General features: G+C 39.3%; 1 protein-coding gene across 1 annotated transcript in view; it reads right to left on the bottom strand.

Annotated features, from left to right (window-relative positions):
* Positions 1-13252, bottom strand: part of ppm1f (protein phosphatase, Mg2+/Mn2+ dependent, 1F) — a 53457-nt gene that overhangs the window by 19887 nt on the left and 20318 nt on the right. Inside the window, exon 2 of the mRNA XM_052031853.1 lies at positions 8552-8673. Within this exon, the coding sequence (XP_051887813.1) occupies positions 8552-8673 (122 nt within the window). The remainder of the gene's footprint in view (positions 1-8551; positions 8674-13252) is intronic.

Below are 13252 nucleotides of genomic sequence, written 5' to 3'. Positions count from 1 at the left end.
TTCAAATCTCAAGTGGTCTAAAAAAAATGGCAGTTCTTATTTATTCACATAATAACCACATTTCACAAATACTATTTCCTGTGTCTGAAACTTTATCCTCAATGAAATCAATAACTTCCTCTGGCGCCACATATATAAACTCATGTACTGTGACTGTTATGCCTATTGAGATCAGGATCATTCCAGCTCTCCAGCCTCTGGACCATTCCAGGCTGCTGCTGATTTCTGTCACATCTCACAATTTGTTGCTCACTGCAGCATCAGGGAAATCACCCGAACTCCATGCTCAGAGCAAACACACCATCTATTTATACAGCTACACAAGCTTCCCCACAGTGTAGGCAATCACAGAAAGGCTGTTCTTTATCAGCCTGTCCTAGTCCCGCTATCCTCTTGAGAGCACTCCCCCACTACTGTGGCATCCATTCATTCAATACTACCCTCCCCTGCAGCAGGAAATGTGGGTTGTATTGTGTCATGCCCCTTCAAGAATTGGCTGCAAAGACTCCACAGATCATCTCCAATTCCAAGGATTCTAATTTTTTTGACAACCTCTTGGATGAACTGCTATCAAATACTTTCTGGAAGTCCATATAGACAACAATCGTACACTCATTATCTAACTTGCTCAGCAATTAAAAAAAAGGTCAGACAGACATTATGGACTGTTTGCAAATGCAAGGTAATTTTCTTTGACGAGTTTAAACATTCCAGTGTTATGTCTTTCACGCTGTCCTTGATGACAGGAGTTTTATTTTAACACCAAAGCCTTTTAGTCTCCATGTTATCCAGGGAACAAAGGCAGGCCAGTGCACAGCTTGTTCAATTAATAAGCAAGCAGGAATTCATCCAGCACTGTGAAGTAACCAGATTTAACAAGCAATTGTACTTCTGAAACTTAGCAAAGCCTATATAATAATGTGATTTTCGTGTTTTTTTTAAATGCCCCCATTCTGTAGATACATCAGCATGATATGCAGAACTGCAAGAAAATTTATAAATCCAGAACTCCAAAATTAAGTCTCGAGTTGGCTTTAAAAAGTTCGAATATAAACCTTACAATGATATAAATGTAAATAGCAATTTACAAAGTTGATCCTATCAGCTGATCAGAATAACTAGAAAACTTGAGTATACTTTAATAGATTTGAGGTTAACTGTGGAGTTTCAGTTAACTCGACCAACACCTTTCAATTTAGGATTTTCTTTCCAAACAATCTTTATTTTTATGCCATAATCTTTTGTATGTGCAGTTTATTTTCAACCCAGGTGCATGTTATGCACAGATGGTAGAAAGATCCATTAACTTAAGAAAATAGGAGCAAGAGTAACCCCGTTGGCCCCTCAAGCTACCCTGCTATTCAGTATTATGGCTGATATGCCCCAGGCCTCATCTGTGTCAGTTCCCCAATTCCTTGAACTTTCAAGTACTTACTTGCTTCCTCTTTAAATACTCACAATGATCTAACCTCCACTACCTTATGGGGTAAAGAATTCCAGAGATTCACCCCAGATTTAAAAGACTGACCCTAATCTTGTAACTGACCCCTTGCTTGAGATTCTCCCATTAGAGGAAACATAGACATCTACTGTACCATGCCCCCTTAGGATCTATGTTATCTGATTATAACCTTATACATTTCAATGAGACTACCTGACTGTTCTTAATTCCAAAGATAGATCTAGTGTTTTTAGTTACTAGTGAGAGAACAAACCTCTCATTTCAGGAATTAGCCAAGTGAATCTCTTTTGCACTGCCCCCAAACGCCAGTACAGTCCATTCCTGGGTTACAGATGAGTTCTGTTTTTACACATATCCATAAATCAGAAAATACACAAAATCACTTGATACAGTATCCATACCACTACTGTACTGTAATGAATAGTGTTGATGAGGGCCCATTAACATGAACATTTGTCTTCCTCTGCCTAGTTACAATGGTACAGAATCAGGATCTCCCACCCTCAGTGGCTGGTGTTGATGGTCAGAATCAGTGGCTTTTACATTGTTTAATAGAGCATCATTGCATACGTATCAATACAAGTGATTGCTTGTCAATTTCCAAAGCAACTCTCTTCCTGCGCTGAAACTAGCAGCCTGTATTCTAAGAGACAATGGTATCTGATTACTGCGGGAGGTTCCTCCCCACCCCACTGGTTCTTGTTTGGATTTAGTAATATTTATGGGAGCTCATTCATATATATGGGGCATCTATGAGTCGGGCGTCAATAACCCGGGGAGGGCCTGTATATTCTTTTAAGAGGACCAAAGTTGTGCTCAATACTCCAGATGCGGCCTCACAGTGCGCTATACAATTGTAACAACATTTCCCTATATCTACTCTGACAGCACCCCCAAACATACTACCTCTATAACTGAGGACAACAAGGGCAACAGAAGCACAAACAGGATGCCCTCCAAGTTACACAGCTTTCTGATTTAGATATATATTGCTATTCTTTCATCCTCTCCTGGTAACCTCTACCCATTGTGGAAATACTTTCACTAGTAGGACTACAATGGTTTATGGGGGCTGACCACCACCACCACCACCTTCTCAGGAGTAATTAGGGATGAGCAATAAATACTGGCCTTGCCAGCAAAGTGTAGACACTGAAAAATAAATGAACATAAACAGCAATAGCTTAAAGATAGCTTCTACCCCACTGTGATAATACTATTGAACGGTTCCCTTATACGATAAGGTGGACTATGACCTCACGATCTACCTTGTTGTGACCTTGCGCCTTATTGCACTGCACTTTCTCTGTAGCTTGACACTTTACTCCGTACTGCTATTGTTCTTACCTGTACTACATCAATGCACTCTGTACTACCTCAATGCACTCTGTACTAACCCAATGTAACTGCACTGTGTAATGAATTGATCTGTACGATCGGTATGCAAGACAAGTTTTTCACTGTACCTTGGTACAAGTGATAATAATAAACCAATACCAATGTATTTTCTGACTGTCCACAGGTAAATGCTAGGCCAGCTGGCAGAGAGATCATAGACCAATACATTGGCCCATGCTGAATCACATCCAATCTCTTTACCTCGAGTTGATACAACTTGTTTTTATCAGATTTCCTACTCCAGTACCCAGACTGTTTAGACCTGCACTGTTTAGCCATACAGGTGTTGCAAAAAAATTTGACAACTGCCAGCAGAAGTCACCTATCAATGAACAAAGGGGGAGATTTCTCATTCCCAGCGTGTGGCACTTTGCTAGTGGACCAAATTCAGGCGTTGCATACTTTACATATGAGTAACATAATGACCACAACAACTAGTAATTAATCTACCTCAACATCAGATAATCCTCTGCCACAGAGTACATATGTAACTCTGACTGAGCATAACCTTGACCAGGAATCACCAGTCCCTTTGCAACCTGCCATACATCTTTCTGATGTCAAATTTACGACAAAATAAAGCTCCAGCAGGAGGGCATAAGTCCGGCAGCTGGATATATTATTTCACCCAAATTATGGCTCACTAGCAACAGAAGAGATGCTGTCAAAAGTATAAATGTTAGTAAAATTAAAAAATGTATTTTGCTTGCAAAGGCTGCCTGCTTTCTCCTATATATGCAGCATACTGAGCTCTGATATATTTCATACCCTGCATCAAAAGAGACTCTTTTATTCTCAAAAACATTTATGCAATTTATCAAAAGCAAATACAAGGGGGGGGGGGATTTAAATTACTCAGGCACTGAACCGTACAACAGGAAGTAACCCCAGGCAAGTTGCATTGAATTGGGTGTAACTGCTGTTTGTTCATTTTACTAGTGCTGTTACAAGGTTGCTTGATTGTTAAGTTCATTCAAATGAGGCTTTGTTCCTAAGTAAATGAATGCCCATTAAAAATGGAAGGGAGAATAGGATCCAATGTTGAAAACTGAATGTTAGGTAAGCCAGCCAGTGAATACAGTTTAATAAAATACAAGAAGTGAAAATCATAAACTGCAGATGCTGGAAATCTGAAATAAAAATAGTAAATGCTGGAAGCATTCAGCAGGTCAGGCAGCAACTGGGAAGTGAAACTGAGTTTAAGTTTCAAGTCGAAGACTTTTTTCTGAAGAACACTGATTTATTTACTTTGGGACAGATTACAGCTGGATAAAAAGACAGTGATGCCCACTGTGCTATTCAGTTATGTAAAAGATGTTTGTCTTTCACTGGACTACGAATTCAAGTTTCCAACTTACTAGTTCCTACAATTCACTCTGCCCTTAACACATCCCCAGTTGTTGTTATACACTGCTCCAAGTGGTTACAAAGATTTGTACAAACTGAGATAAAAATAGAAAGTGCTCAGGTGGTCAGCCAGCATCTATGGAAAAGTTAATGTTTCAGAATTTAATCAAAACTGATGAAGATGTTGATTATGTTTCTCTTTCCGCAGATGCTACCTGACCAGCTCAGTGTTTCCAGCATTCTGTTTTATTCAGAAGGACTAAAAACACCCACAACCAAAAAGAGTGTCCTTTTAAGGATACTTCTTAGGTAGAAATTGTACCATGTTCAAAGTGCAAGCAACTTTTCAAATTTGGGTCTAACATTCTTTCCCATTAGTCTGAGCTCCACGTACAAATAAGTTATGCAAAGCAGTACAAGAGATTTTGTACTTTAATTCCAAGGCAGATTAAAAGCACCAATAATCAATAGCAATCAATAGAAAAACCCCAAAATAATGAAATATTGTACACTTTCCTTTTGCGGCCTTACTTCAAAGAAGCATTTCTCAATTGCTGAGGTGCCACAATCAATCTCTGCCAAGTGCTCCATGAGAAAACTGGATAAGGCAATATTCTAAATGGGAGTAAACTTGCACCTAGTTAACTCTCTCCATGTTATCTTTGATTGGAACACACATTCCAGAAATCTGTAGCTGGTACATGATCCTTCATTTGTAGTGTCTAACTTCTGGCAAAAAAAGTTGTTCAAGGTAAAGACAGTGTGATAGAGGAGAAAGTGGCAGGAACAAGGAAGCCATCACAGTTAGTGTTGGAAAAGTCTGGTGCTGGTGTGAAAAATATTTATAGATCTTGGAAAGAGAGGATCCAGTCATTATGGTGCACTTTGAGAGCAATAGAAGAAAGAATAGGGAAGCAGTTCAGAGTACCAGAAAGAGCATTTAAAAAAAATGGACAAAGGGTTATAAATTGATGCATTATTACCTAAGTTATGTGATAATTAGCAAAGGAATAAACAGATGAGGGAGATAAACACATTTCTAAAGAAATTAAGTGGGATATGGACATTGGCAGCAGCCACCAGTATATGCAGTAATTGTCATGTGAGAATGGGCTTCAACTGAATCAGTCTGGGAATGAAATCCAGCAGCAAAGATAAGTAGAACAATCAGAGGATTTTAAACTAGTTGGTAGTCGGTAGAATTTAAGTGCATATAGTTAGATCAAATAATAATTTTAAAACAAAAAAAATCCAGTGGAGCAAGTCAGAAATGAGCTTTTGGCAACTTATATAAAGGGAAAACTACAAGGGATAAAGCTGTTTATTTAAGAGAGGATTAAGAAATGCATGAAGAAAGCAGGTTAGTGAGTGTGGGTTGGCACATGTGACCCAATTCAGTTTCCCTCATTAAAAATGCAGGATATAAAGCAAAGTGAAACATAGGCACAAACGGAGGAAGCAAATGTTTAAGATGATGGAGGGTTCAAATATGCTGTTTTGTCCCAGACAGTGTCAAGCTTCTTGCTAGTGTTGAACCTGCCCTCAAACTGGCAAGTGTGCAGAGTGTGCCATCACATTCCTGTCTTGTAGCTACAGAAAGACGTTGGGGAGTTGAATCAAAATCAGATCTATTATCACTGACTTATTTGATGGGAAATCTGTTGTTTTGTGGCAGCAGTACAGTGCAAAGACATAAAATTACTATAAATTACAAAAATAAGTAGTGCAATAAAGAAGGAATAATGAGGTAGTTTTCATGGATCGTTCAGAAATCTGATGGCAGAGGGGAAGAAGCTGTTCCTGAATTAAGGTGGAAGATAGAAATGTTTTCTGTAACTGAATATACAAAGTTAAAATGGTCTACAGGAAAGGTAAGGAATTTAATGAAGTAGCCAAAGTAGCCTTAATGATTAAGCATAAACAACTTCTATGATATAAGAAAATAAGTCAGATAATTCTGATGGAGAATTGCCAGCCAGCTAATGTGCAGTCTAGCCTGGTCCTAACTGCCATATTGCAACTCAGAAGTCAGGACCACACCTGAGACCTGTTGACTAGGCATCTGACCTCTTGCTTCATCATTGTACTCATTGGGTGAAGCTTAATCATACTGACGAGTACTTTGTATCTGACCCCTCAGCTTTATGCCAACTATGGTTGGCTTTTATGGCACTTGAATGGGGTCACCAACCTGGATTGAAAAACATTAAGTTTGTGTTTTTTTAAATTTTCTGTTTTGAATTAACTTCTGTAATCATAATCCTCATTCTCAGCAGGTATGGTGGGTGACTTTAAGGTTCATCAACACCTTCCTCTAAGTTGGACAAAACATTAAAAGCTACTAGATTGTTTCTCTTACCACCTGCCACAGGTTCAAAGAGGGATAAACCAACTAGATCTCATCCTCACCAGTCTACCTGCCTCCAATGCATCTTGTCATTACAGTATTGGTAGGAGTTACCACTTCTTGTGAAGACCAAGTGCCTCTTCGCACTGAGGATGTTCATCATTTGATAGCTTCAGAACAAATCTGCCAGCTCAAAACTGTTCATCTGTAAGGCAAGATAGGCCGTTGGCAGTAGCAAATGTGATGTACCATAATCACTTTGTGCCCTGGGATATCCTTTAAGCTATCAGTTCAGCAAACCTGGGACCAGCCCTGATTCAATGAAGTATGTAGAAGAGCATGTCAGGATCAGCAAGGTTAGAAGTGGGATATTTGCTGGTGATTGCACAGCATTCAGCTCCATTTGCAGCTTGTCAAGCCATGAAGTATTCTATGCCTAAGTGTAGCAAGACCTGGACAACATCCAGATGATTGCTGAGCTACAAATAACAGAGTACACAGGTGTCAGTCAATGACTATCCAATAATTTTGTCTGAAAATCTACCTCTGACATTCAAATCCTAGTGTAAAGGGTTGCTGAAAGGGTTTCTAAATATATCAGGCAACATCCAGGAGAAACCATGCTTAAATCCTCCACTATCTTACACATTTACTTCCTCCACCCAAGGCTACTATGGTACCATCTACAATCTAACTGAGGCTTTTTTTTGACAGCACTCTGCATGCTCTGACTGCTATCATGTGTCCATTGTCCTTGCACACTGTTCTGACCTGGAAATAGATCACGGCTTCATATTCATCACTTTGACAAAGTCCTTGAACTACCTCCCCAAAAGCACCTTCATCACAGGGACTACAGCAATTCAAGACGACAGCTCCCCACGAGCTACTCTGGGATTATTATGGATGGGAAAGAAATGCCAGCCTTGCCAGTGACACTCATGCACCGTATCCAATAAATGAGTAGGAAAGTTATTTTAAGATAAGATCTTTTATTAGTCACATGTACATCGAAACACACAGTGAAATACATCTTTTGCGTAGGGATTTGGGGGGGCAGCCCGCAAGTGTCACCATGCTTCCGGCGCCAACATAGCACGCCCACAACTTCCTAACCTGTATGTCTTTGGAATGTGGGAGGAAACCGGAGCACCCTGAGGAAACCCACACAGACATGGGGAGAACGTACAAACTCCTTATAGACAGTGGCTGGATTTGAACCCGGGTCGCTGGCGCTGTAAAGCATCATGCTAACCACTATGCTACCGTGCCTGCCATTTGAATGTCAGGAAGTTGCTGTATGTGTGGATACAAACCAACCCTACCCACATGTTTAGAGCTACACATTAACAAAGTGATAACTGATAATTACTATTCATCTTATTAGCTCTTGTAGGTGTGTAGTCCCATTTCTTCAGTTACCAAAACTCTTGTCCTCTCTTAATCTGAGATCTCTCCTCAGGTCATTCTATGGTTTATCCTGTTGGTTTTCCTTTTCTCAGATGCCATATTCCTACCAATGCAGTTATCAGCTTGCACTTATAGCGACTTAAGAGGCGTTTTTATGTAACCAGGCAGATTTTTTATTACAGCTTTACCTTTTCAGACACCCTTGCTACCAAAATAGAGTTGGTAACCTCTGATTCAAAGATAGAGCCTCAAAAACAGTAGAATTGCCTCTACTGTTACAAGCTCAGCATTTTGATTTTAAACCTTTCAAAGATTTAATTTGGAGAGAACTAATACAACTAAAATCACAAACTATGTCTTTTACCTGTATTATCTATTTTATAAGGTCTTAAACTGTATGATTACACAATTTATATCACTATTCAAGATGTTTTAATTGTTTTGCAGGTACAATGTGATACCCATTAAACAGTCATCATCCCAAAGATGGTATCTAATCAATATTGTTGATGGGTTGGCCAAAATGATCAGTAGTTATCGTACATTTGAAATTTTAATTACAATAAAAGAAAAATCCAAATACCCACAGACAAGCTCTTCTTCATCCTGATCAGGTTCCTTTTTGTTTCTAAAGACAGAGATATCCAGCTGTTGTATGTGAGTAATGGCAGTATGCATCAGAGCAGCAGCAAGGATGGGTGGCACTCTTCTATAGGAGAGATAAAAAGCTATGTAAGACCATCATTTTTCATTTTTGAACAGACTTGCAAAGAAATTCCTCCTTCATCATATTAGAACATCACTGGCAACAGAGGGAAGGCATGTCCAAATAAGTCTGCTCCACAACCTCTACAAGTTATTTCTTGCAGTTTCACTTTATTAAGTTTTCCTGTATAATTCAGTAAATCCATAGAATTTTTTGTCTATCATCTCACAGCCACCTTTAGCATACATGGGCCAGTCTCTCTGGTGTCTTTCTATTTATATGCGATGTGTTGTCATTCAGTAATATTATTAAGAAATTCACAATTAATTTCTGTATGCATGCAGCATCTCCAACTAAGGGCTTGCCTCTAAGCAAGTGACAACATTGCCCACCTCCTCTTTGCCCTTATTGTTTGCTCCAGTTGTTAATGTACTAATTATTTGGCCAACATTAAATAGTGGATGCCTTGCAACTCCGGCATTCACTAATGGTAACACTGAAGACATTTGTTTAGCTCTTGCTATTAATGTTTTCCTAGCTATGACTCAACCTATATGGATCTTTCATAACCCAGATGATACACAATCACATGTTCCATTTACTTAAGCCAATATTCAGTCAAAAGACATCCTTTCCTTGCTGCATTGTTTGAATTATGTCTGCAACCACTTGTCTATATCATCAATCTTAACAATATTTTTTCAAATGCTTAATCAGTAACCATTCCCCATCCAGAAGCCTTAGCTAATCTGCATCTCTACACCTACTGCTACCCTTGCCCAACTCCTTTGACTCCCATTGTTCAACTGAATTGACTTAAAAGAACATTGATATCAAAATTCATGTTCCCCTCACTTTGGTTTACTGCTTATTGTCTAACTTCTTCCATTTCTTTTGGAGGACTTCAACCAGAGCAGAGAGTACTACAATTAAGCCTTGAAAGGTGGGCTCTATAGATCATGCCCCAGTACTGTGAAATCCATTACAGCCTGTGCAATCTATTTCAAAATTAAATTTGTAATTATATTCATAGATACTAACTTACAAAAATATAATGAAGGCATATAGAAACTCAAGATAACACTACATTAATTTCCTGTCAGGAAACCTTCACAGCAGATACAATAAAAATAGCTTTATTGGCATTGCTCAACTGGTTAAAACCTTGTGTGGGGGCTCAGTACAGACAGTTGGCCTCTTATTTCAGGTGGTTAGGACTGACAGCAAAATGAATACAAGACACTTTTAACCAAATCCTTGGTGCATCAAGCCCACAGAACATAATTTGTGTTAACAAGAGACTAAAGACATGACAGAACATAACAGAAGTGCCATTCTGACGTAACAAAATTTATCTTGGACTTGTATTTTAACAAGGACTAGTTGACTCCATTTCCTTCCACAGATACTGCCTGACCCACAGTTCCTCCAGCACCTTGTTTGTTGCTCCAGATTCCAGCATTTGCAGTCTCGTGTCTCTAGTAATCTGGAAGCCCAGCCCAACAATCTAGAGACATATTAAGAAGTTAAAATTAAAACACAGTAACCATGGTCATGAAACCTGAGGTGTTGTAACATCCCAGCTGGTTTACTAATGTTCTTCAGGGGAGGAAACATGTCCTTACCTGGTCTGGTCTATGCAAGATCCACAGCAACTAGGAACTTAAGCAATATTAACTGCCCTCCAAAATGACTCAATGGCAGGTAAAGCATAGAAAACAAATGTGATGCAAAAATTAGTGTTGAGAATTTTGCTAATTATTTACAACCATAGTAAATTGTTACTTTTCTATTTGTATGGTGCCACAGAGTAAGAATAAATCAATGTGGATCTTCAGCATCAACCTCATCACTGGAGAGATACTTCAAAGACATGCTTAGCCCAATCAACTTTGCAAAATAATTCTCATGAACATCTGTGGATTGATGTGTAAACAGAGTTGTCCCATAGATGAATTAAGCAACATCCTGATATACTCAGACACGTTGGACAATAAGCCTGATGCCATCATAATCCCTAGGCCTCTCCTGTCTCAGCAGCAGGATGGAGCACTCAGATTTGGCAATATAAAGGTGGGGGGGGGATTACAAACATAAAAATTAGAAGTAGGCCACTTAGTCCCTCAAACCTGCTCCACCATTTAATTAGATTACAACTGATCCACATTGCAACCTCAATTTTGCATTCCTGTGGTAACCTTTCTCCCTTGATTATCAAGCATCATGTACCCCTGCCTCAAAAATATTCAAAGATTTAAAGATTCTGTTCCCACTGTGATTTGAGAGAGTTAGAAAGACCCAAATGTAAACCAAATAAAACAAGAGTGAAACAAGATATTTGATGGTATTACCGCTGCCAAATCCCTCAGCATCAACAATCTGGGGAACACCAGTGACCAAAAATTCAATCTGATATCCATCAGATGTACCTTTTTTTGCTTTATTTTACTCTTTCTTTGATCATCTAGAGCACTTTGGGCTTAATTACATTACCTCCGTCCTGCAAGGGAACTAACATTACACAATTAGAATTATACAGTTCAGTTGCAATGAATGAATGTAACCCTGATGTTGCAAATAACTTGATTGTTTTTCCTGAATATCACTGATTCGGCAGACTTTCTGTTACGTACTGCCAATTATTAACTAATGTCACTTTGTCAAAGCAGGACATTATGCATAATTCAAATTGGAGAGCCCAAACAAAAGGAATTGAGCTTTATTCGAACAGGATAGTTGGCAACCCCTCAATACATTGCAAAAGAACTGCCAAAAAGCTGAAGTGACAATAAAAACACCATTTATTGCCATGGTCAGTTTCATCATCACACTGCATACACACAAAGGGAATACTTATGGCTCTGATAAATCCTATCAAAGGAGCCAATGCTAAATGAACATTGACAAACCAATCTGGATGTCACAGAGTCATAGAATTATGCAGAACGGAAACAGGCCCTTCGGCTCAACTCCTCCATGCCAACCATGTTGCCTACCAGAGCTTGTTCCATTTGCCTGCATTTGGCTCATAACCCAATAAACCTTTATCATCAAAGTAGCTGACTAAATGACTTCTAAATCTTATAATTGTACCCTGCTCTACGACTTCCTCTGGCAGCTTGTCCCACCTGTCCACCACCCTCCATGTGAAAAAGTTGCCCCTGACATACTCTCTAAACTTTTCCCCCCTCTCGCCTTAAATTTATGCCCTCTAGCTTTAGACTTCCCTACCCTGGAAGAAAGACTGTGACCGTTAACCTTATCCATGTCCCTCACAATGTTATACACATCTATAAGGTCACCCTCAGCTTCCTATGCCACAGCCTATCCAGCCTCTCCTTAACTGAAGCCCTCCAGTCCCTTGTGAATCTTTTCTGCACCCTCTCCAGCTTAATGACATCCTTCCTTCAGCTCAGTGACCAGGACGGCACACAACGTCAGATTATGTATTTTTCTGAGATCCATATCCACCCACATTCTGAAAACAAAACAAAAATTTGTTTAATACTGTCAGCCAGCATTAAACACATGTCGTCTGTCCCAACTTGTTCCAAGGCATTAGAAAAGCAAACCATAATGTATGCCTCAAAAAAGGGTATTTTTTTCTCATGCCATAAAGATGTATGGACTGGCATCAAGTGTTGCAATACCCTGTTGAATCGTCCTCCATTAGTACAAAATTTGAAAATCAAAAACTGCTGATACTGGAAACACTCAGCAGATCAGGCAGTATGTGTGGAAGAAGAAACAGAGACCTTTTATCACTTCTGAAGGATGTTTGACCTGAAACATTTCTAGCGCTTACTGTTTTTATTTCAGTTTATACAAATCCCTGTAGCCAATTAAAGCACTGTAGGGCAACAACTGAGGCCACGTTATGGGCAGGGTAGGGCGAAGTGGTGCAGGAACTTGGAAGTGGGAAACTTGAATCACAGTACAGGCCAAAGAGAACATTTTTACACAACTGTATAGCTCAGCAGCCAACACTGTCTTTTCATCCAACTAAAAACTTGTACCAATACAAATGAATAAATGTTTCTCTTTTATATAAAAATGACATGACAATTCAAAGTAAAAAAAAATTAGAAGCCACTGACACATTTCCTCCACAAATTAATTTTGAGCACTGGAAGAGGGCATTTCATCTCCTGCACTTGTCAGCTTCTAAGTTTTTCACCTAATCTCCATTCACCTGCTTTTCACACATCCCTGCATGAATACAGCTCCAACAACAATCAAAACCAAATACCATGCAAGACAATACCATAGCACCTCATCCACCACCTGAAATATTTATTCTCTTCAGCACTAATGCAAATAGCCTGGAGGGTTTACTAGCTATGAAATATTCACTATATTACTTTGATAGTACCCCACAAACTTTGAAACTCTACCAGTGAGAAGGACAGCTAATATATGGAAACACTACCCATCTGCAGGCTCCCAATGCAAGTCATACAGCATCCCAACCTGTCAGTAGGTTGCTAACCTTCAACATCGAAATCCTGGAACATCCCAACCAACCGTGCTGGGGACCATCTTCACCATAATAACAGCAACAGTTCAAGAATTTGGCTCCCCA

This window comes from Pristis pectinata, chromosome 17, assembly GCF_009764475.1.
Source record: "Pristis pectinata isolate sPriPec2 chromosome 17, sPriPec2.1.pri, whole genome shotgun sequence".
NCBI lineage: Eukaryota > Metazoa > Chordata > Chondrichthyes > Rhinopristiformes > Pristidae > Pristis > Pristis pectinata.
The sequence above is the reverse complement of the archived record's forward strand: the minus strand, read 5'-3'. Positions and strand labels throughout refer to the sequence as shown.